The sequence below is a fragment of the Heloderma suspectum genome, chromosome 8 (assembly GCF_057233095.1).
Source record: "Heloderma suspectum isolate Gila_16-S chromosome 8, 16-S_ref, whole genome shotgun sequence".
Lineage (NCBI taxonomy): Eukaryota > Metazoa > Chordata > Lepidosauria > Squamata > Helodermatidae > Heloderma > Heloderma suspectum.
The window spans coordinates 8030410-8051130 of record NC_139465.1 but is presented as its reverse complement, the minus strand read 5'-3'; the positions used below and the strand labels follow the sequence as shown (position 1 = coordinate 8051130).

At 44.8% G+C, this 20721-nt stretch overlaps 1 protein-coding gene and 1 long non-coding RNA gene across 2 annotated transcripts in view; one reads left to right on the top strand and one right to left on the bottom strand.

Annotated features, from left to right (window-relative positions):
* LOC146338833 (uncharacterized) overlaps positions 1-20721 on the top strand; it is a 247934-nt gene that overhangs the window by 156616 nt on the left and 70597 nt on the right. The window lies entirely within an intron of this gene.
* On the bottom strand, positions 2461-11523 carry HSBP1 (heat shock factor binding protein 1). The gene is made up of 4 exons (XM_084812858.1): positions 11404-11523; positions 8934-9000; positions 7245-7361; positions 2461-4875 (listed from the first exon to the last, which is right to left on the bottom strand). Exons 1-4 carry the CDS (start codon positions 11446-11448, stop codon positions 4865-4867), a joined length of 240 nt encoding a protein of 79 aa, XP_084668984.1. The 5' UTR covers positions 11449-11523; the 3' UTR covers positions 2461-4864.

Sequence of the window (20721 nt, the reverse complement as noted above, 5' to 3'; positions counted from 1 at the left end):
ACTATTGTGGGCAAGAATCCCTTAGAAGAAATGGAGTAGCACTCATCGTCAACAAAAGGGTGGGAAAAGCAGTACTGGGGTACAATTGAGTGAAGTCAAGTGGGCCTTAGGAAGCATTACTAACAACAAAGCTAGTGGAGATGACAGTATTCCAGCTGAGCTATTTAAAATCCTAAAAGATGATGCTGTTAAAGTGTTGCATTCAATATGCCAACAAATTTGGAACACTCAACAATGGCCGCAAGACTGGAAAAGGTCAGTTTACATTCCAATTCCAAAGAAGGGCAACGCCAAAGAGTGTTCCAACTACTGCACAATTGCGCTCATTTCACATGCCAGCAAGGTGATGCTCAAAATCCTACAACCTAGGCTTCAGCAGTATGCGAACCGAGAACTACCGGAAGTACAAGCTGGGTTTCGAAGAGGCAGAGGAACTAGAGATCAAATCGCCAACATTCGCTGCATCATGGAGAAAGCCAGAGAATTCCAGAAAAACGTCTATTTCTACTTCATTGACTACGCTAAAGCCTTTGATTGTGTGGATGACAACAAACTGTGGCAAATTCTTAAAGTGATGGGAGTACCAGACCACCTTACCTGTCTCCTGAGAAACCTGTACGAGGGTCAAGAAGCAACAGTAAGAACCAGACACGGAACAACCGAGTGGTTCAAAATTGGGAAAGGAGTACGACAAGGCTGCATATTGTCACCTTGCTTATTTAACTTATATGCAGAGTACATCATGAGAAATGCCGGGTTGGATGAATCAGAGGTCGGAATTAAGATTGCTGGGAGAATTATCAACAACCTCCGATATGCAGATGATACCACCCTAATGGCAGAAAGCGAAGAGGATCTCAAGAGCCTCTTATTGAGGGTGAAAGAGGAGAGTGCAAAAGCTGGTTTGAAACTCAACATTAACAAAACTAAGATCATGGCATCTGGCCCTATCACTTCCTGGCATATAGAAGGGGAAGAAATGGAAGCAGTGACAGATTTTACTTTCTTGGGCTCCAAGATCACCGCAGACGGTGACTGTAGCCATGAAATTAAAAGACGCTTGCTCCTTGGGAGGAAAGCTATGGCAAACCTAGACAGCATCGTAAGAAGTAGAGACATCACCTTGCCGACAAAGGTCCGTCTAATCAAAGCTATGGTTTTCCCAGTAGTAATGTATGGCTGTGAGAGCTGGACTATAAGGAAGGCTGAGCGCCGAAGAATTGATGCTTTCGAACTGTGGTGCTGGAGAAGACTCTTACGAGTCCCCTGGACTGCAAGGAGGTCAAATCAGTCCATCCTAAAGGAAATCAACCCTGACTGCTCATTGGGAGGACAGATACTGAAGCTGAAGCTCAAATATTTTGGCCACCTAATGCGAAGAGAAAACTCTCTGGAAAAGACCCTGATGCTGGGAAAGACTGAAGGCAAAAGGAGAAGGGGACGGCAGAGGATGAGATGGCTAGATAGCATCACCGATGCAATGAATATGAACTTGAGCACACTCCGGGAGACAGCGCAGGACAGGAAGGCCTGGCGTGCGATGGTCCATGGGGTCACGAAGAGTCGGACACGACTGAACGACTGAACAACAACAACAAAGTTTTATAATATCTTATCCTTTTCTACAAAATGCTTATTCCCAACTAAATGTAATTAGCAGCAGAAGCAAAATACATTTTTCCTGTTGCCATGATTGTGCTTTCTAGGATTTAAGTGCAAAATGTGAAACTGCACAGGGTTAAGAGTATTCCTTTTTAAAATCAGGGTTGGCAAACAGCGCTCTCTGTCCTGGCTTGCACGTAACAAGAAGCCACCATGGGTGAATTTCCCTGAGGCCTTTATCATTGCAACGGCTGCTATGATTTTGAATATTCGAGCCACAGGGGACAAACACCATAGCTTGTCATTATGTGCAAACCCAGCAAGGGTGGGGCTGTTGGGGCAAAAAACAAATCCCCCCCCCCAACCCTAAAACAGGCCATGGGTTCTGGGTGGCTTGTCAACCACCCTGACAACCCACCCTGGTCAAGTTCACGCATAACAAGCCATGGCGCACCCCCCGCCACGGCTCATATATTCAAAACGGCGGCCACTGCCACATTAAGCCCAGCAGGGAAATGTACCCACAGTGGCTTCTTGTTACATGCAACCCTGCCCTCTCCCTAATATAAGAGGAATGTAAAAATTGTAAATGGAATGATGCAGAATACCATTGTATGCTTCACAGCTGAATGCAAATGGCTGTCTTAAGGGGAGGCTCCATAAGACTCTTAAGTCCAGGGTCTAAAACCTCGCTGCAGCACTGGTGGCCACCGCTAAGGCCTTGTGGCAGCACAATTTGATTACGCGTTGTGTGAAGTACTTCCTTTCGCCTGTCCTAACCCTACTGTCAATCCACTGTTACGCATCAGTCACATTTAAGACACGCAAAGCCTGTATTAGACACATAAATCAACTTCATTTTGGAGCCATTTCAGCATTTTTATTAGACAATTTGAACAACTTGACCAGAAAGTCTAAGTTCATGGGGCGAGGGGAGGGAGTACATATTTCCTACAATCCCCCGTTGCCTCCTTAACACAACTGATGACAACTTCAACAGTTTCAGAAGTGAGGATCTACATCCTGCCACAGTCATGTTTCATGAGAGATCAAAGGGTCAGGTGCTACTTTTCAGCTGTTGCTATTAGAACCAAGTCAGCTTGCATATCTTTCAGACAAGGCAACCGGACTATAACATTTCAGACTATTCACACTTGTCAGATTTTATAATGCCAGAGAACCGTGTCTCCCTCTCCTTACTTCTCTAACCCATGAAGAAACATGTTCAGCTCCTAATCCAGCCTTCCCCAACCTAGTGCTGGACTACAACACCCAGCATCCTCCAAGGTTGGAGAAGGCTATCCTAATCAAACAGACTAAAGAAACTGCCCTAGTTGGGGAGAAACAGACTGCTGGCATGGGATCTTAAGGGCTGGCTGTGTACGTGGTTTTCCCCCATTATCCCAGTATATATGCCATACTATATGGGGTCCCACTTAATTCACATCAGGCATGCTGAGTCCACTAATAGCCGTGGTCATAGCACACTGTGTTTACAGCACAATCCTACGTATATCTAGTCTCAGAAGTCCCACTGAAGATCAATGGGGCTTGCTCCCAGAGGTGATCAGGATTGCAGAGTTAAGGTCTTAGTGATGGGATTGCCCTGTGTGTAACACCATTTTCACTATCTAGAGGTAAGATTCGCATTTATGGGATGTTTGATCATATTGTAAATTATGAGCTGCCACAAAACCATTCACTGCACTCTTTTGCTGCAATGCTGAATACACTTACAAGCCTAAGCACAAGTTCTGAGTAAACAACATATACTGTGCTGTTAGAGGGCTTAAGCAAAACGCAGTGTTTGCATTACATGCCCCAAGGAAATTGCCATTCACTCCACAGTATGCTGGAGCAGGATTGTAACTACCTTACACTAGAGTCATACATGTCGGTGGCAAAAAACACCTTGGCCTTTAAGAACATGCTTTTTTTGTTTGTTCTGCTGTGATCTAAGATCAATCAACAGCAAACTCTTGACTAGCGATTACCAAATTGAATGGCATAAGCTTCTTGGAGGGCATGAGACACCGAAAGGCAGAGTGTGAAGCTGCAGGGAAGAAGATCCTGAAGCTAGTGAAGCTCTTGTCCTCTCATTAGCCAAGACCTGGGTGAGGCCACTGACAAAACACCGTCACTGACCCACACAGGACTTGTGATGGTCACTGCATCTCCCATCCCTTCTATCATGCCAACCTAGTTTGGCAAGGAGGGACACCAAGGAGAACGTCTGCTGTGTTCCCTTGAGAGGGTTCCCTTTAATCCAATACTTACAGATGTTGCAATCTAAATGCTAGTTTTGTACATTTGGGTTGCCTCTATCAGCAGCTGCTAAGCCATTTTATAAGCTAGCATTTAGGGAAGAACAGCAGCTCAAAAGCCACATCATGTTAAAAAGGAAGTTTGCATTTACCAAGATGTAAAGGCAAGCTAGCAGTACAGGAACCAGAAAACAGATGATAACATGTCTACCCAGAGTCCAACTCCTTGAAATAAGGTGTGTATGGGAGATAACAGCCCCAAGCAAGTAATCTCCATAAATAGGAATAAACTAGGTCTCTTAAAGGATATCTCCCAACTGCAAAATCCTAGCTCCAGGGCATTGTTGGCTGCAATTTAGTGAAACACAGCTTTAATATATCATCTGTCCAAAATCATTGGTGAAATCATGACGTGCCTGGATTGATGATAAAAAAAACTAAACAGAAGAGTTATGGCACACATACTCTAAATCCCTGAAGCAGATTGCTTGTTGTATTAAACCCACTGCTAACAGAGCAACATGGCGGTACAATGACTGATTTTAGAACATGTTTTCATTCTTGTGCTCAACTCCACAAAAATGCCTCGCGAATATATGACAGATTTGTTGTGAAGGCTGCTGGAAAGTACAACAGTGTTTACCTATCCCAGTGAAAGGTATTACAAAAAGGCAAGATGTAAAAGCATTTCTTTTAAAAGTGCGACTTCACAAATACGCATTTGTAATGTTAGTATTTTTAACTTGAACTCCACCACACTGTTTTAATAACTTTATAGAATGTGATAATTTGAAAAAGTGTGTGAAACTCACCCTACACAAGAAATCAGAATACAAATTGTTCGAAATCTAGCTATATAAGGTACATTAAGAATGCAAGTTCTACAGCTGTAGAAAAATGCTTTTATGCACTAATAGTTGGGGAAAAAACAAAAAAATTGCAGTCTTGAAATTCCCGTAGGCTTGAAAAAAATGTTCCTTTCCTGCACCCATCGAAGATTATTGGCAAGCTGTTGAGGAAAAATAAACCAGACACATTTAGTAACAAGAATGATGCCATAGAAAGCCACCCAGATTCACGAGCGACATTAAGAAAGCCCATGTCTAACACACTTTTAACTTAACAAAATGGAGTGGTTGGTAGAGTATCAGGTTAGGATTGGTGAGTCCCCATGCAGCCATAAAGCTCACTGGGTGATCTTGGCCCAGTCACTTCTTCTCAGCCTAACCATGTATGCCACCTTAAGATCCTTGGAGAAAAAGTGGGATATAAATCTAAGAAATACATACATACATGCATACATTTATTTATTTATTTATTTATTAAATTTATCAATCGCCCATCTGACTGGTCACCCAGCCACTCTGGGCGATGTACAACCCACCATAAACAATTTTAAAACAATAAAATTTTACCATAAATTTTTTTTAAAAAAAATACCCTAACCCACCCCAAATGCCTGCCTGAACAACCACGTTTTTAATGCACGACGGAAGCTCATTAAAGAGGGGGCATGACGGAGTTCCCTAGGGAGGGAGTTCCACAGAGTGGGGGCCACCACAGAGAAGGCCCTCTCCCTCGTCCCCACCAGTCTAGCTGTCCTGGCTGATGGGACAGAGAGAAGGCCATCCGAGGCTGATCTTGTTAAGCAGCCTGTCTGGTGTTGCTGGAGGCGCTCCTTAAGATAGGCTGGGCCGGAACCATATAGGGTTTTAAAGGTCAAAACCAACACCTTGAATTTGGCCCGGAAAACAACTGGTAACCAGTGCAACTCCTTCAGCACTGGAGTGATGTGATCTCGCCAGCGGCTGCCTTTAATCAGGCGAGCCGCCGCGTTCTGTACCAGCTGCAGTTTCCGAACCGTCTTCAAGGGTAACCCCACGTAACCCCACATTTACATCCATAAATGTGTTGAATTTGCAGCCTCTAAAGTCTCAGTTCTCCAAGTGTGGATCCATATATAGCCAAAACGGCCCTGTCCAAGCACAAGAGAGAGGTATCAGGATGTTTGGGAGGACCTGGAGATCTGAGGAAGTACAAAAAAACCTTGGAAAATGCCCGAAGGGGGAAACCCAAAACTGCTGAATGAGGACAGAACATGCTAAATGACAACAGTGTGTGTGTGTGTGTGTGTGTGTGTGTGTTTCGAGGGGGGAGAAGATGAGGAATCAGGGCAGATGGGAAATTATAGAGCTGCAAGTGACCTCAAAGGTCATCTAATCCAAACTCCTGCTGACACTACTGCAGCATCCCCAATAGGTGGTCATTCAGCTTTTGCTTAAAAATGTCTAATGGAGATTTTAAAAATGGAACGGAATCTTCTGGAAGAGGGTGTGTCTGGCTGGCATCCTGAACTGGAGATCCAACACTGCAATGTTTTCTTGCAGGCCGCAGTTGTTTTATTAGAACAATATGAACCCTTGGAACTGTCATGCTGGATGAGGCCAAAGGGCCATCTAGTCCAGCATTCTCTTTCCAAGACTGGCCAGCCAGACTTTTCTGGACTCTCACAAGCAGGTTTTGAGGTGATGGTCTTATCCTGCATGTGGACCTAGAGGTATATGACTCTATAGGCTATACAGGGTAAGTAGCTGTTATTACTAACCACTGTTTCTATCAACAGGCCTATAGTGCTATGCTATCTAAGCTAGCAGCCATCAGTTTTGTGGCAATGAATTCCACCCTTTCACTATGCACTACATTAAAAAGTTATTTCTCCTCTCCAACCGGGTCTCCACCCATCTCAGCAGCTTCTTCCCCCTCTCCCCAGGGAAAAAGGTCTTATCTCTGGGGAGAAGACCTTTTCCCTGCTCAGGGCCAAGCAAGGGAGCCTATGTCAGCACTGGGCAGGGAAAATGCTCCCTTCAACTGATCTACATTGATCAGCTGCGGAGGTGGGGTTGGGAAGCATGTGTGAGAGAAAGATCATGTGTGGAAAGAGTGTGTGTGAGAATGAGAGAGGATGGTGTGAGATTGCAGCAGACATACCCACTTTGGGCTCTGGCCACATCCATTGCTAGCAACTGGCCACTAGGAGGTTTCCAGGTGGCAATCTGGCCCTTATGCCAGAAAAGGTTCCCCAGCCCTGATTTAGAGCCTACGGCCGAGCTGCTAATTTTGCTGTTTAGCAGGAATGTCTTTCTCAGGCTTTTCCCCCTCTCTTTCTCCTCTTGAAGGAAAAAGAAGAAATGAATGGTGACGACGCTGCTGGTGGTGAATCCTATCATAGGTTGGCATGCGACCCACTTGTGGGCCCCAAGAAAACCACTCTAATTGGCCGATCACCTTCCACAGCCCAAACATGCAGCCCCAGCTCCGGATTCACAGTTCTGCCCACTGTCATCTGCAGACACTGAATCCTGTCAAAGTAATCCTCACTTGAAGTCTTGCTGGCAGCTGCCTTGTTTTCACCTTCCAGCTCCTCCACCCCTGCTTGTGTCATGAGATCCGCAATGTTCTTCTCCAAGTCGTCGATGCGACAGCTCATGTCATCAAGTGAGTCCAAGTTAAAGAAAACAAGACTGCAGAAACGCAACTGCGCAGAGCCACCAACTGACCCTCGGAAAGGCAGGCCCCATCATGTTATTTGAATAGGTAAGTGAGCCTTTCCTCGAGGCTCAAGACACAAAGAAATAACAGTGAAGGTTTAAATATGATAGATTGTGAAGTAACTACAAATTAAACAAATGTCAAATCTCTACAGAGCAGCTCATAACATAAAAATGTAAGAGCCGCCCTGCTGGATCAAACCAACAGACCTTCTAGTCTACCATCCTGTTTCCCACAGTGCTTTTGGGAAGCCAAGCAGGACATGAGGGCGAGAGATCTCTCCTGCTGCTGTTCCCCAAAATGGGTTTTCAGAGGGATTCTGCTTCTGATACTAGAGGTACTATAGAGCTCTATAGGGTAAGGGTAGCACACACTGGCCTCATCCATCGGACATGGGAGCAAAGGCTACTAGGAGGCTGCACTCTCTGCTTCCCAGGAAGAACAGCATGGCAAGAGGGAGACCAACTTGGCCCTATCTATCAGCCAGAAAAGGCGCACCTGTGGGAAACTTGCTTTGCCCTTCCTTGCTAGGAAGAAGACCTAAAAGAATTGAGACCAACCTGACCCCATCCAACGCTTATTTAACTCTTCTCTCCATTACTCTGTGAGCAGGGACCGTCTTATATTTCAATATCTGCCATAGTGCTTAGAAAATTTTAAGCATGTTCTAAGTGTTTCATCATCAATCCTCTATGACTAGAAACCTTATCCCCATGAATCTAATTTCCTTTTAAGGACATCTTAAGTTAGCGTCTGTGTAGTGCTTAAGAGACTTCGGCCATGAATCAGAAAGCCTCCCATTCAAATCTCATCTCAGCCATGAACTCAAGACATTATTCTCTCAATTTCAGCCCTCGATCTGCAAGACAGGGATAATGATACTGAACACCCTTTCTGGATTTTTGGAAGAAGGTTGTGAAGTGCTTTGAATGCTCTAAGGACACAATCCTGAGCATGTTTAGACAGGAAAAAGTCCTACAACTCCCAGCATTCCCCAGCCAGCATGGGAATTCTCCTAGGGAGAATTCTAGGAGCTGTAGGACTTTTTCTGTCTAAACATGCACAGGATTGCACCCTAAAACGCTAACACAAGCTTCGCCTAACCTGGTGCCCTCAAGATATTTCAACTCCCATCAGTCCCAGCCAGCATGGCCAACCTTCAGGAATGCTGGCAGTTGCGGTCCAAAAGATCTGGAGGGCACTAAGTTGGGGACGGCTGGATACCACGCTGCGTGGACAAATATACCAGATGGACCTGGTATAAGGCCATATTCCCTTCCCTATTTATATTCTAAGTATGGCATTGTCATATCTCTGGGGGGAGTCACAAAGGGGGAAGGGGCTACCAAAAATGCCACCATGTGCCCACAAACTGTGGTTTTTCTTAGCAGATTTTAACCCTGTACAAAGAAAGAGGATCCAAGGTCTCTGTAGGGACAAACACCTTTGGGGTATCTACAGGTTTCATCAGTTCTGCACACCACACAAAGAGTGAAACTGACAAGGTAGAAAGGATATTCCTGCCAATAATCTGGTCAGACATGGTTTGAAACTTGTCCTGCATTTGTTGCAGCAGAGTCTGCACCTGATGGAAAAAAAAGATATATTTTAGTTTAAACAGGAATCAGTTTGAGACCACTGGAATTTAATTTCTTAGCCCCACTGCCCGCCCACTTACTGGGTACACTGTCTTAAGCCTAGGCAGGGATTTCATTTGCTACCAAGCCGCACAAAGGAAATGTTTGCCAACCCCTCTTTTAAAAGCAAGAGCTGGATAAAGGTCCCAGACAGACTTTGGTTTTATTTTATTTATTTCATTTCTATACTGCCCAATAGCCGAAGCTCTCTGGGAGGTTCACATTCTTTTTTTTTTAAACATGTTCAAAGAAGCACGACAGGGTTAGTATGCACATCTGCCATCTCTACTCAGCCAGGGGCAATTGTCAGGCAAACAGCAAATTATCAGGCTGCTATACAATTCTTTGCCAATTCAACTGATAAAGAATTGCAGATAGTAGTCACAGAGCATTGTATGTGCAAATTTCAATTCATCTTGCTAGGAAGTCCCCCCCGCATGGCTCAGCATACAAAACTGCCTCCTGAAATATGCTCCCACTCACCTCCATGCATTGGGGTGGGGTAGGGAGTCTTTTTAGAACAGGTATCAACTAAGTGCAACACAATAACATTCACAGTGACAAAAGGAGAAAACAATCAAACAGACCAGGGTATCTCTTGTTTGTTTACTATTAAAGAACTTGTTTAATTTCCAATTTACTGTCTATCATAGGCTAGGAGGACAAATGTAAACATATGCATACCTAACCTTTCTAAGAGCTCCTATGAAAATGGTGAAAGATGGAGAGGGAGCAGAAAAGGACATGGATAACACACAATCCATCCCAGGGTGTCCATTTATTTATTATTTACTTATTACAATTCTATATATGGTGCCTTTCAAATTCAACCAAGGATACATCTTGCAAGACCAGGACCAAAAATCCTTCTGGCCTATTGTTCTGTTTCCAGAAGGGGCCACCCAGATGAATCTGGGAAGCTCATGAAGAAGGTGTGGAGACTTCATTTATTTATTTAGGTATGAGCGCCCTTTCATACCAAATGCCCCCCCCCCCGGCAACTTATTTATTTATTTTATTTATTTACTGCATTTTTACCCCGCCTTTTTTCCTCTTGCAAGGAACCCAAGGCGGCTTACATTATCCTCCTCCTCTCCATTTTATCCTCACTACAACAACCCTGTGAGGTAGGCTGGGCTGAGAGTGTGTGACTGGCCCAAAGTCACCCAGTGAGCTTCCATGGCCGAGTGGGGACTAGAACCCGGATCTCCCAGCTCGTAGTCCAACACCCTTGCCACTACACCACACTGGCAATAGCACTTACAATAGCACTTCCTTATTGTTTGTCGCCAGGACCAGCAAAGAGGGCTGCACCACCTCTAAATTTGAAGGCTCCATCAGAGTTTCCATGGCTAATACTCATAGGAAAGTCTGTCTCCTGTCATAAGGACAAGAAGAGCCCTGCTGGATCAGACCAAGGGTCCACCTAGACCAGCACTCTGTTCACACAGTGGCCGACCAGCTGCTCGTGAGTAACCCACAAGCAGGGCACGAGCGCAATGGCACCCGCCTGCACATGTTCACAAGCACCGGGTGTACATAGGCACACTGCCCCCGATACTGGAGAACGCATAGAGCCATCAGGACTAGTAGCCATTGAGAGCCTTCTCCTCCAGGAATTTGTCCAATCTCCTTTTCGAGCCATCCAAACGGGCAGCCATCGCTACGCCTTACGACTGCGAATTCCACAGCGCCACTACGTGCCGTGTGAAGAAGGCCTTCCTTTTATCTGTCCTGAGCTTCCCACCATTCGGCTTCGTCAGGTCAAGAAGGCATCTGTCTCCTTGCCTGGATGCATCAGGGAGCTTCGGCTCCTGGGCGGCATAAAAACGAAACACGTGAACAAATCGATTTGGCTTCTGAAGGATCCCCAGGGCAATGGGCGGCCAGCCAGCCGGCCGGCCGGCCCTGGGACCCGCTCCTTCCTCTCTCAGCCCGGACTGCCACACAGGTTGCCGTGAGAATCAGGTGACGAGAAGATCCATCGCAGCCTCGGCTCCCTGGAGGAAAGAACGCCTTACACAGCCCGCACAGACAATACGTGATTCGCACGTCGTTCAAATGAGAGAGCCGCACTTCGGGGGCAGCCCCCGCGAGGCTCACGCCCCATGCCATGGCCTAGCGGCGCCCAAGGTCCCCATGGCAACCGGAGGCCCCGCCCCACCGTCTCCACGGCAGTCAGCTCTCACTCCCTGCCCCGCCCTCGTCTCCACAGCAACCCCCGGGCACGCCCCACCCGCCTCTCCAGGCCCACCCGGGCCCCGCTGAGTGGCCCTCAGCCCATCTCCGTAGCAACGCGGCCCATCCCGTCATCCCCCGCGGCCGCTCTCCGGCCTGGGGGCCGCCCTCACCACCGCGGTCAGGTCCTGCACGGTCTTGGGGTCCGTCTCGGCCATGTCGGTCCGCTTCGGCTCCGGCGCCCGCCCGCGTCTTGCCAGGCCTGACTCCGAGGCGCTTCCGGGCCTCGCCTCGCGATCTCCCCGCCTCTCCGCTTGACCGCCTTCCTCGCAAGTCTCGCGAGAGGACGTGTTTGCGCTTGTGCGCGCGCGCGCGCGAGGGAGAGATGCATTGTGGGAAGCGTGGGAGACTTATGAGAGGTTTGTTTGTTTTCATGTTTACCTCATAGTTCTACGTTTGTTTTGTCTCTGTAAGACGCTCCGTCGAACCCATTCTGGTCAAAAAGCGGTATAAAATATATATTTAATAGAAAGGAGGAAGAGCGCAATTCCTTATGGGAAATGTAGTTGTTGTTGTTTTTTACCTCCAACGTCCGGTTGGTCGGGGCCCCAGAAAGGCTAGGAAGCATAGCATTGTGGGAAATGTAGTCCGCCCGTTCTCTCCCGCTTCCGGAGGAGGAAAAACAGAGATAGGAAAAGTGGAGAAAAGGAATAAGGCACACTTCTGAGCTTCTTTTGAAAGGGAAGCCTCACTTGAATGTGATTCCTGATGCGCATAAAGTGGCACCGCTCCACCCTATGGATCTCTATGGTGACGCGCCGCATATTTTTTTGTATTGGGAAGTTAAAACGGTTCAATTTGAGACCTGACATATACCTGAGAACTGCGATGATGTGTGACTCTATATTTTTCTTATCTCTATGGGGAAAAGGTCCAGCAGGACATGAGCATTTCGGGAAATGTAGTCCCGTTTGCGCAGAAGACCTTGATAAGTTGCACGCCTTTACTCAGAACTGAGCCCCATCAAGTTCAGTGGGGGTTCCTTCCAAGCCAGCCCTCTTAAAGGATCACACCCATGCCTTAATTCAAATGTGGTTGGAAGTCGGTGTCACTTCAGCTTCAGTGGGAGATAGGCTGCAATCTTATTCCTGTTTACCTGGGCATAAGCCCCATTGACCTCAATGGAGTGTGCTGTTGGGTAGGGCTCTCTGGGACAGCGTTGTTACTCCCAAGAAAGTGTGCATAGAATTGCAGCCAGATGTTTACATGGAAGTACGTGCCCATGAATTCAGTGGGATTAACAGCGTAATCCTGTACACATGTCTGCTCTTGGAAATGAGACCCATTTAGTTCAATGGTGCTTACTCCCAGATAAGTGTGTACAGGACTGCAGCATCTGATTGGCATCTGGAGAGTCCAGAAAAGTGTATGCTGGAAGAAATATGTTAGTCTTTAAAATGCCACAAGACTCCGTGTTGTTTTTGCTCGAATGGACTTGATGGCCTTATAGGCCCTTTCCAACCCTACTATTTTATGATTCTAAGAATAACGTGGCTGCCTTCTGGAAAAGGCCTTACAAAGGCTGTTCAGGACCGTGGCATAATTTTAATGGATTGAAACAGCACCTTCAGAACCTTTCTGCTATTGTACTGATTTATTTTTCTGAATTTTTATCAGTGGAACTGTATTGCTTTTTTTACTCTTGCTGATTTGATCATTTTTTTAAATAGTGCATGTTGTGCTTCGTTCTCTGTTTTTTGTGGGATTTTATTATAAGTCGGGGGTGAGCAGACTTCGGGCTTGTGGGATCCGTTTTACTGTTTACCATCCACCACAGCCAGGTGCAAAAATAATGGTTAGGGTGGCAACAACATATGTTGCCTTTGAGCACATGGCTTAAAGCAAGAATTTGTTTTCCTTTTGCACAAAAATCCACTCCTGGTTTCTCCCCCAACCTTTTTTCATTTCACCAGCTTTTTTTAAAAGTAGTAGAAGAAGATGCCATAACCAAGATCTGCTTCTGTTCATGCTACTTTGAGCTGATTTAGATGTTACTCAGTTGTGCAGTGAAGAGGGAAGGAGCACCGTTGATTGACAGTGAAGAAGGGCGAGACAGGCTCTGGTGCCCGAGAATTTTTTTTTTAAGTATTGTTATTGTGCTCAATGCGTCTCACATTACTTCCTTCCTCAGGAGCTGTTAACAGCCATTCAGTCTCTTGTTCTGAAATACCCAAGTATTCTTTCCTCTGGAAACTTGCTTGTTTACCAGCTTCTCTCCCATTTCCCACCCTTCGTGGTTTGATTTTAGCCCTTTCACACTCATCCGTACCATTCCTTCTCTAAAAACAGGCTAAGTATGCTGCTTAACAACAAGCTATAGGCTTTTCAAGCCATCCGAGGTCTGTGTTATATGTGTCACCACCACTGTAGATCTCCTCCAAATCAACCAGCATCTCCCAGTAGATCCAGGTCTGCGTCCTGCCTGCCTCTGTTGAAGCCACCTCGATGCTGCGATCCTATATACACTTATCTGGGAGTAAGTCCCGTTGACATCAATACATGTCTAGATCAAGCCATTTGGCAGTAAGTTGTTGGAGTCCACATACAATAAACTGACACTGAAATAAATTAATGGGTTTTTTTTAAATGTTATAATTATTTCTCTCAGTTGTTATATTGTTGTGTTATATTTTCATGTGAGCCGTTTAGGGATGTTAATATATTAGGCAGTATAGAAGTATTTAAATAAATAAATAAATAAATGGTGCTTGAAGTACAGGCATTATGGGTCTTCTGCCTTTTATGATAGTCTGCTTGGGGCAGGGGATGATTCCAGACTTCCCAGCTCTGTTCAAGCCCCAGCCCATCTGCAATTCCCCATGTCTTTGTGGCCATATGCCAGCCTGGGGGAGGCAGTTTGTGGCTTATGAGGACCTGTGGGAGGGGCCAAAATTGGGGAAAGGCTCAGGGGATGTGGCATGTTGATTTCCTTAAGGGAAGCCCTACCACATGCCCCCGAACTTGAGCACTGGGCTTAAATTTCCAGTTAGTTGAGTCAGGTAGGTATAGCTACACTACTAGTAAAGCTTCATTTTCCATTTGGATTGTCTTCCTTATTTCTTCGACCATCCCTTATATTTTTTTCGGTCGATTAGATTGTATGGCATTGTCACAGGGAACTGACTATCTGACTCATAGCAGTTAAGCAAATTATTTATTCTTTTATTTTATTTTTATACCGCCCAATAATGAAGCTGTCTGGGTGGTCCATAAAATTAAAGCCACAAAAATACAGCAGAAAATACAATATAAAATATAATAGATTAAAACTACAGAATAAAAAAATATAAACAGAGTAAAACCTAGCAACAGTAAGTGCTCAATGATGATGATGTTGTTGTTGTTAGGGTAGGGCTGCGACCTTTTAATCAGTGAATTCAAAATTTCCAATGAACTACACACATTTTAAATGTTAATTTTTGATACAAGTATAAAGTCTGTCAATGACACCATCTTAGAAAAGTGGAATGTGTCTTCTATAATACTGTGGCAAGTATGTGCACATCTGAAAACAGCAAAAGCATGCTTTCTTCAGATGATTTTTCTAGCTATAGAACATTTTATGAAGATTAATCCATTAGGGGACTGAAACTAATCTGATGAATCAACTAAGATTTCTTGAATTGGGTGGTAACTCTGTTTTAAAGTTCAGTTAGTAAAAAAAATTTCCACGGATGCCTTAACGCCAGTCCTTTTTTATTATTATTTGAACACAGTACATGAAAGTTTTAAAACATAATCCTGCTGTTTATTTTGATGCTTGGAATCAAATTGTTCATGCTGTGCAGGTAATCTGGAATCAAAAGGAGAAGCCACCTGTACAAACAGACTGTACAGTGAACGATGATCTGAATAAGATTATGCAGAGGATGGATATTAAAAACAATATATGTCATTAACGTGCAGTACAGGGCTCTAAAATATGTTCTATTAATCAATAATATTATTGATTAATCAATAAAAATATGTTTGAAACAGCTTATCACGTATGTGTTTTGGCATCTTCATTTAATTCAGCATCACCCCCTTCCCTTCCTTTCCCTTTCAGCACTGTTCTTATAATTTCAAAATCCATATTAATGTAATACCTTTCTTAGATCAGCCCAACAGCCTTATATTTTCAATCTTCCATAACATTTTCTTCCTATTAAAGATGTTGGATCTTGTTATGAACCTAGCATAAAAGTCCGAGAGCTCCGAGTGATATGAGAGCCAGTATGATGAGAGGGTTTGCGTGAGGAGAGTTCAAATCCCAATTTGGGAAAGGGTGGGATACAAATGTGATAAACATATTGCATGAATGTACAGTTGTGAACTTATGTAGATGTCATACACAGCACAGCAAGCTGGTGGCCAGACCACTTTAAATAATGTGCCTTGGACAGCTTCAGCTTTTTATTGCCACAGTTCACAGTTCATAACCCCCACGTCAGCAACATTTTAAACTCCGCAAAGATGTTGGCAAAAGAACCACAGGAACAGCTCCAAATTCACTACTGTCTTCTGTGGCTGGTTCCCACCGGTGCTGGAGTGTCAAGGCTTTGGTTCTCCATCTACCCTTGAGGCAGGGGAACTAACCAACAGGACAAGAAGTAGGTTTCAGGGCAAAGTTGCTGGAACATCAGGAGAACTGTCCAATAGGTAGCTTGAGGTGGAGACTCTAGAAACAAGGAGCTGGTCAGAAGAAGTGATACACCTGCAACATCCAGGCTGAAATAAAAGATTGTATGGCTCTCCCTGCTGCCCTATCCCTTCGTGAAGCATCAGCGGGGCAGCACTTCGAAGCAACACCAACTGCAGCGCCATAGTTTAACTATGGACTCACAATTTCCCTAACACGTATACTTCTCACAGTGGCCTTTAAAAGAATCCTGTCCCTCATTTTTACGCTCCAGAAGTTTGGAGGGTTGCATGAGATGTAGAGGTGATCTGGTGTTAACACTGTGTATGCAGATTTGATTGATAGATTTGATTTGAAAAAGTGTTCTGTGTCTGCGTACAAAAAGCGGATTGTGTTGCAATTCCTTTGGAAGGCAAATGGGTGTCCTGAAATGCCAAGGCCATTCATTCTTTTGCACTCCTCCAGTGACACTGTGTTCCTTTTGGATGTGTGGTCCATTGCCTCCGAAGGCTACCACAGAGATGCTGGAGGCTGCTAACATTTTTTTCCCCCATGACTTGTCGAACCAACCTCTTTTGATGGGCCGCTTTGTGGAGCTGTTTTGTCTGTTCTCCTCTACATCCTTCTGGTTAAAATGTAATTTGCCACTTGTCTTCTATTGATCTCTCTAATACAGTTTTACTTCTTTAGGCTGCTGTTGTGCTCCAACAAATCTATCCCATGCTTTAACTTATTATAGGTATTGTTTCCACCTAATTGCAGCCAGGAAATAATAAGCTGGAGAAACAAGTGGTCGAAGTCAAGCATTCAGTAGAGACTGGTGAATGCTCCAGATTCACAGTAACAAATTCATTGGAACTGTACTTCTTGCATTTGAAGGAGTGGTAAAATGGTACACTGGCATAATAGATTAGTTATTTTCTATTCTAGAAGCCCACAACAGAGCTATCATGGAATGCAGTCCCCTTGTCACCATCCTTATAATACACATTATGTGCCTAAGCATGCATCAGATATAATTTTTTTACAGATACCCTACTTTGCAACTACCAAGACTTCATGGCAGGTTACAAAACTAGAATTTATATACCATAGGTGTGGAAAATCAGGCCTTCATGGTAAGTCCAGCCTTGGTGTCCCAATCCAGCCTTCAAGAGTTCCTCAAATTGCCATGCCCCATTTATCTGGCTCTACTCCCTTTCCCCTGACTCCCAATCCTTGGGTAGTTTCCCAGTGTTTGTACAGTTGTTTTCCCAATTCTGAAAGGTAGAAATGCCTCTTTTAAGGCTTAGTTACTGGAAGTAAAAGCTTTAAGCTAAAATATGCTAGTGTTTTTGGTATTTTGGCTGTGCCCAGTTTGCCCTTGGCTCCACCTCCTTGGAATTTAGCCCCACCCACCCCTGGAATCCAGACTCTGAGAGCTTCTCTGAAGTTAAATTTGGCCCTGTCAAATGCCTAAAGTCAAACTAAAATCCATTCAACCGCATGATCAGGGTGGGGTGGGGAGAGAAATGGCTGCTGCTGCAGCAGCAGCAACAGGAACCTTTCATCCACAGAGTGCTCTAGAAATAAGGCAAGTTTTGACTTAGTTTGTAAAAGAGAAAAGGGTAAATGTCAAATGAATATTTCTGAGGGGTGTGCGTGTGTTCCACAATGTGGACACCACTAAAAAAAATCCTGCATTCTCTTGTAACATTAAAAAATAAATAAACAAAGCTGCAATCCTATACACACTTGCTTGGGATTAAGTCCCATTTATCTCAATGGGATTGACTTCTGAGTAGACAGCCGTAGGAGTAAGGGGAGACATAATAGAGGTGTACAAAATTGTGGAGAAAGTGGATAGGGAGTCATTTTTCTTCCTCTCTCATAAAACTAATGGGGTCATCCCATGAAGCTGATTGGTGGGAGATTCAGGACAGATAAAAGAAAGGGTTTCTGCACACAGAGCATAGATAAGCTATGCAATTCACTACCACAAGGTACAAAGTGCAGAATTCACTACCACAAAGATGCACCACTTTGGATGGCTTTAAAGGGGAACTAGACAAATTCATGGAGGAGAAGGCTATCCGTGGCTACTAGTCCTGATGGCTACCTGTTACTTCCAGGATCAGAGGCAGTATGCCTATGTACATGAGGTGTTAAGGAACATAACTGTTGTGCTCATGTTCTGCTTGTGGGTTTATTTATTTTTATTACTTATTATTGCATTTATATCCCGCCTTTTTTCCTCTTGCAAGGAACCCAAGGCGGCTTACATGATCCTCCTCCTCTCCATTTTATCCTCACAACAACCCTGTGAGGTAGGTTAGGCTGAGAGTGTGTGACTGGCCCAAAGTCACCCAGTGAGCTTCCATGGCCGAGTGGGGACTAGAACCCGGATCTCCCAGCTCCCAGTCCAACACTCTTGGCAGCTGGTTGGCCATTGCATGAACAGAATGCTACATGAGATGGACCCTTGGTCTGATCCACCATAGCCCTTATGTTCTTATAATTGCTCTGTTAATATACGTTTCCAGTTTGCATCAGGGTTGTTGTAAGGATACAGAATGTCGGTGAAGTGCTTGAAACACATGAAAGCACTACATGGAAGTTAAGAATTGTTATTGCACCAGCGGACAGAGCTGATCAAAACCACCAGGTGCAGGTAAGGGAAAAGGAGGCAAACAGACGCCAAAGATCATTAGCTAATGCTGGCATTCACAGAAAACTGGCTCATTCCACTGCTGACTAGGTTTGCCTTCTTCATTTAAGATCTCTGCAGAAGGCAGATGTAATTTGTGATAGTGTTGCAGTGCCGGGGGTGGGGGGAGGATAAAAGAAAGGAGGGGGAGACCCTGCCTCTGCTAAATGCTACGCAGCTTCTGAGCTTTTAAAATCCTGTCGCAGATGGAATTAACCCCGGCTGACATGACATTAAGCAATGCATTTCCTATTTCATCACTTCAGTTAACTTCCTATAAGCTGCTGCAGCGGGAGCTGTCCTCAGATGGACACCTGGGAGTTTGCCATCTCCTGATGCCCAAGGGCACCCTGAAGGAAAAAGACAGACACACACACACTCAAAAATGATTTATTCATTTAAAAGTTAAGGAACCGGCAAAAGGAGATCATGTCCACCTCTGATCCTAAAGGCAGAAAGACAGTTATCATCTGACCCAGCAAAGCCTGACCTGGTGCCCTCCAGATGTTGTGGAGTTCCAATTCCCATCAGCCCAGCCAGTATAGCCAATGGCCAGGAATTCCGCGAGTCAAAATGTCTGGAAGGTGCCATATTGGGAAGGCTCATTTAACAGGATACTATTTGTGGCTGCTTTCTTGCCTCTTATAGGTGTTAGTCCTACTTAGAGTAGACCTATAGAAATGAATGAGGGAGGTTAGTCATTCTCATCTTAACTTCCATTAATTTCAATGGGTCTACTCTAAGTAGGAATAACAGTGGATATTACCCATACTCGTTCTGCACGAAAAACTGGATTTGCACACACACACCATTCAAATTCTTAGGTGCCAATCCTGGGGTACAAAAATGCAGGCCTGGGGTCCCAATCCATCCACCAGGGGTTCCCTAGAAGGCCACCCTCTTCCCCGAGCCCACCCCTTTTCCCCTGACCACCAATTGTTGGGTAGTTTCCCGGCTGTTGTGCAGTTTCCTCCCCCTTCTAAAACCTCGAAATGCTTCTCCTAGGACTTAGTTACTGGCAATAAAAGCTTTAAGCTAAACTGTGCTGGTATTTTGGCCCCACCGCATTTGCTTTCGACTCCACCCCTTCTGTCTTTAGCCCTGCCCACCACTGGAATGTGCCTCCCCAAGATCGTCTCTGAAATTGAATTCAGGCCTTGGGCTGAAAAAGATTCAAGACCCCTGTGCAAATCTCTATTATTCTGGAGCCTCATCACCTGTTTTTCAGCAATGGCCAGGGTGTGTCAAGCACTGCTGGGGTAGAACCAGGAAGCTGTGGTTGGCACCACTGCCCTCTATGGTGAACAACCAGAACTGCAAGGTGAAGCAGGCTGCCCATTGGCTCCCCTCAACAGGAAGGTCTACACAAGTTTCCTGTTTCAGCCTGGGACAATTCCTGGGGCAATGATATTCTTTACTGCCTGTTGGCTTCTTCTCACAACGTAAGGCACTACCTAATACCAAGTGAGGTCTAGCTGACTCGGTATTGTCTACAGAAGGGGTGGGGAACTTCATTCAACCCCGGGCCAAATTAAGTTTTGGAAAAGCTCTCGGGGCCACATTCCAGTCGCATCTGGGGCCAAAGGCAAAACCGGTGTGTGTGGGGGAAATACCCCACACCAAAATACTCCAAACACTAGCTTATTGTGTCATAAAGCATGCACGGCCACTAACCAAGCCTTAGCAGAGGCATATAGAATGAGAAAAAAAAAACACACAAACCGGGAAACTACCCAACGATTGTGTGGGAACCCAGAAAACCGAAGGAGGTGAGCATCCAAAGTAAATCACAAAGAAGAGAAATGGGTTCTCATTCATATATATATATATATATATATATATATATATATATATATATATATATTAGGAAGACCAACATGTTTTGGCCTTTTTTCTTATTTTTAGGCCTTCGTCAGGGGGGTAGAGAAATAAGTCTGCAGAACTTTTTCAACAAAAAATGGTCTTCTGTGTCACTCTACTGGCAATCTACTAGTGTCATCAGTAGATTGAAACAGGAGACAATATTTTGTCGAAAAGATTCTGCAGACTTTTTTCTCTACCCCCTGAAGAAAGCCTAAAAGTAAGAAAAAAGGCTAAAATGCATTGGGCTTCCTACTTTGCTTT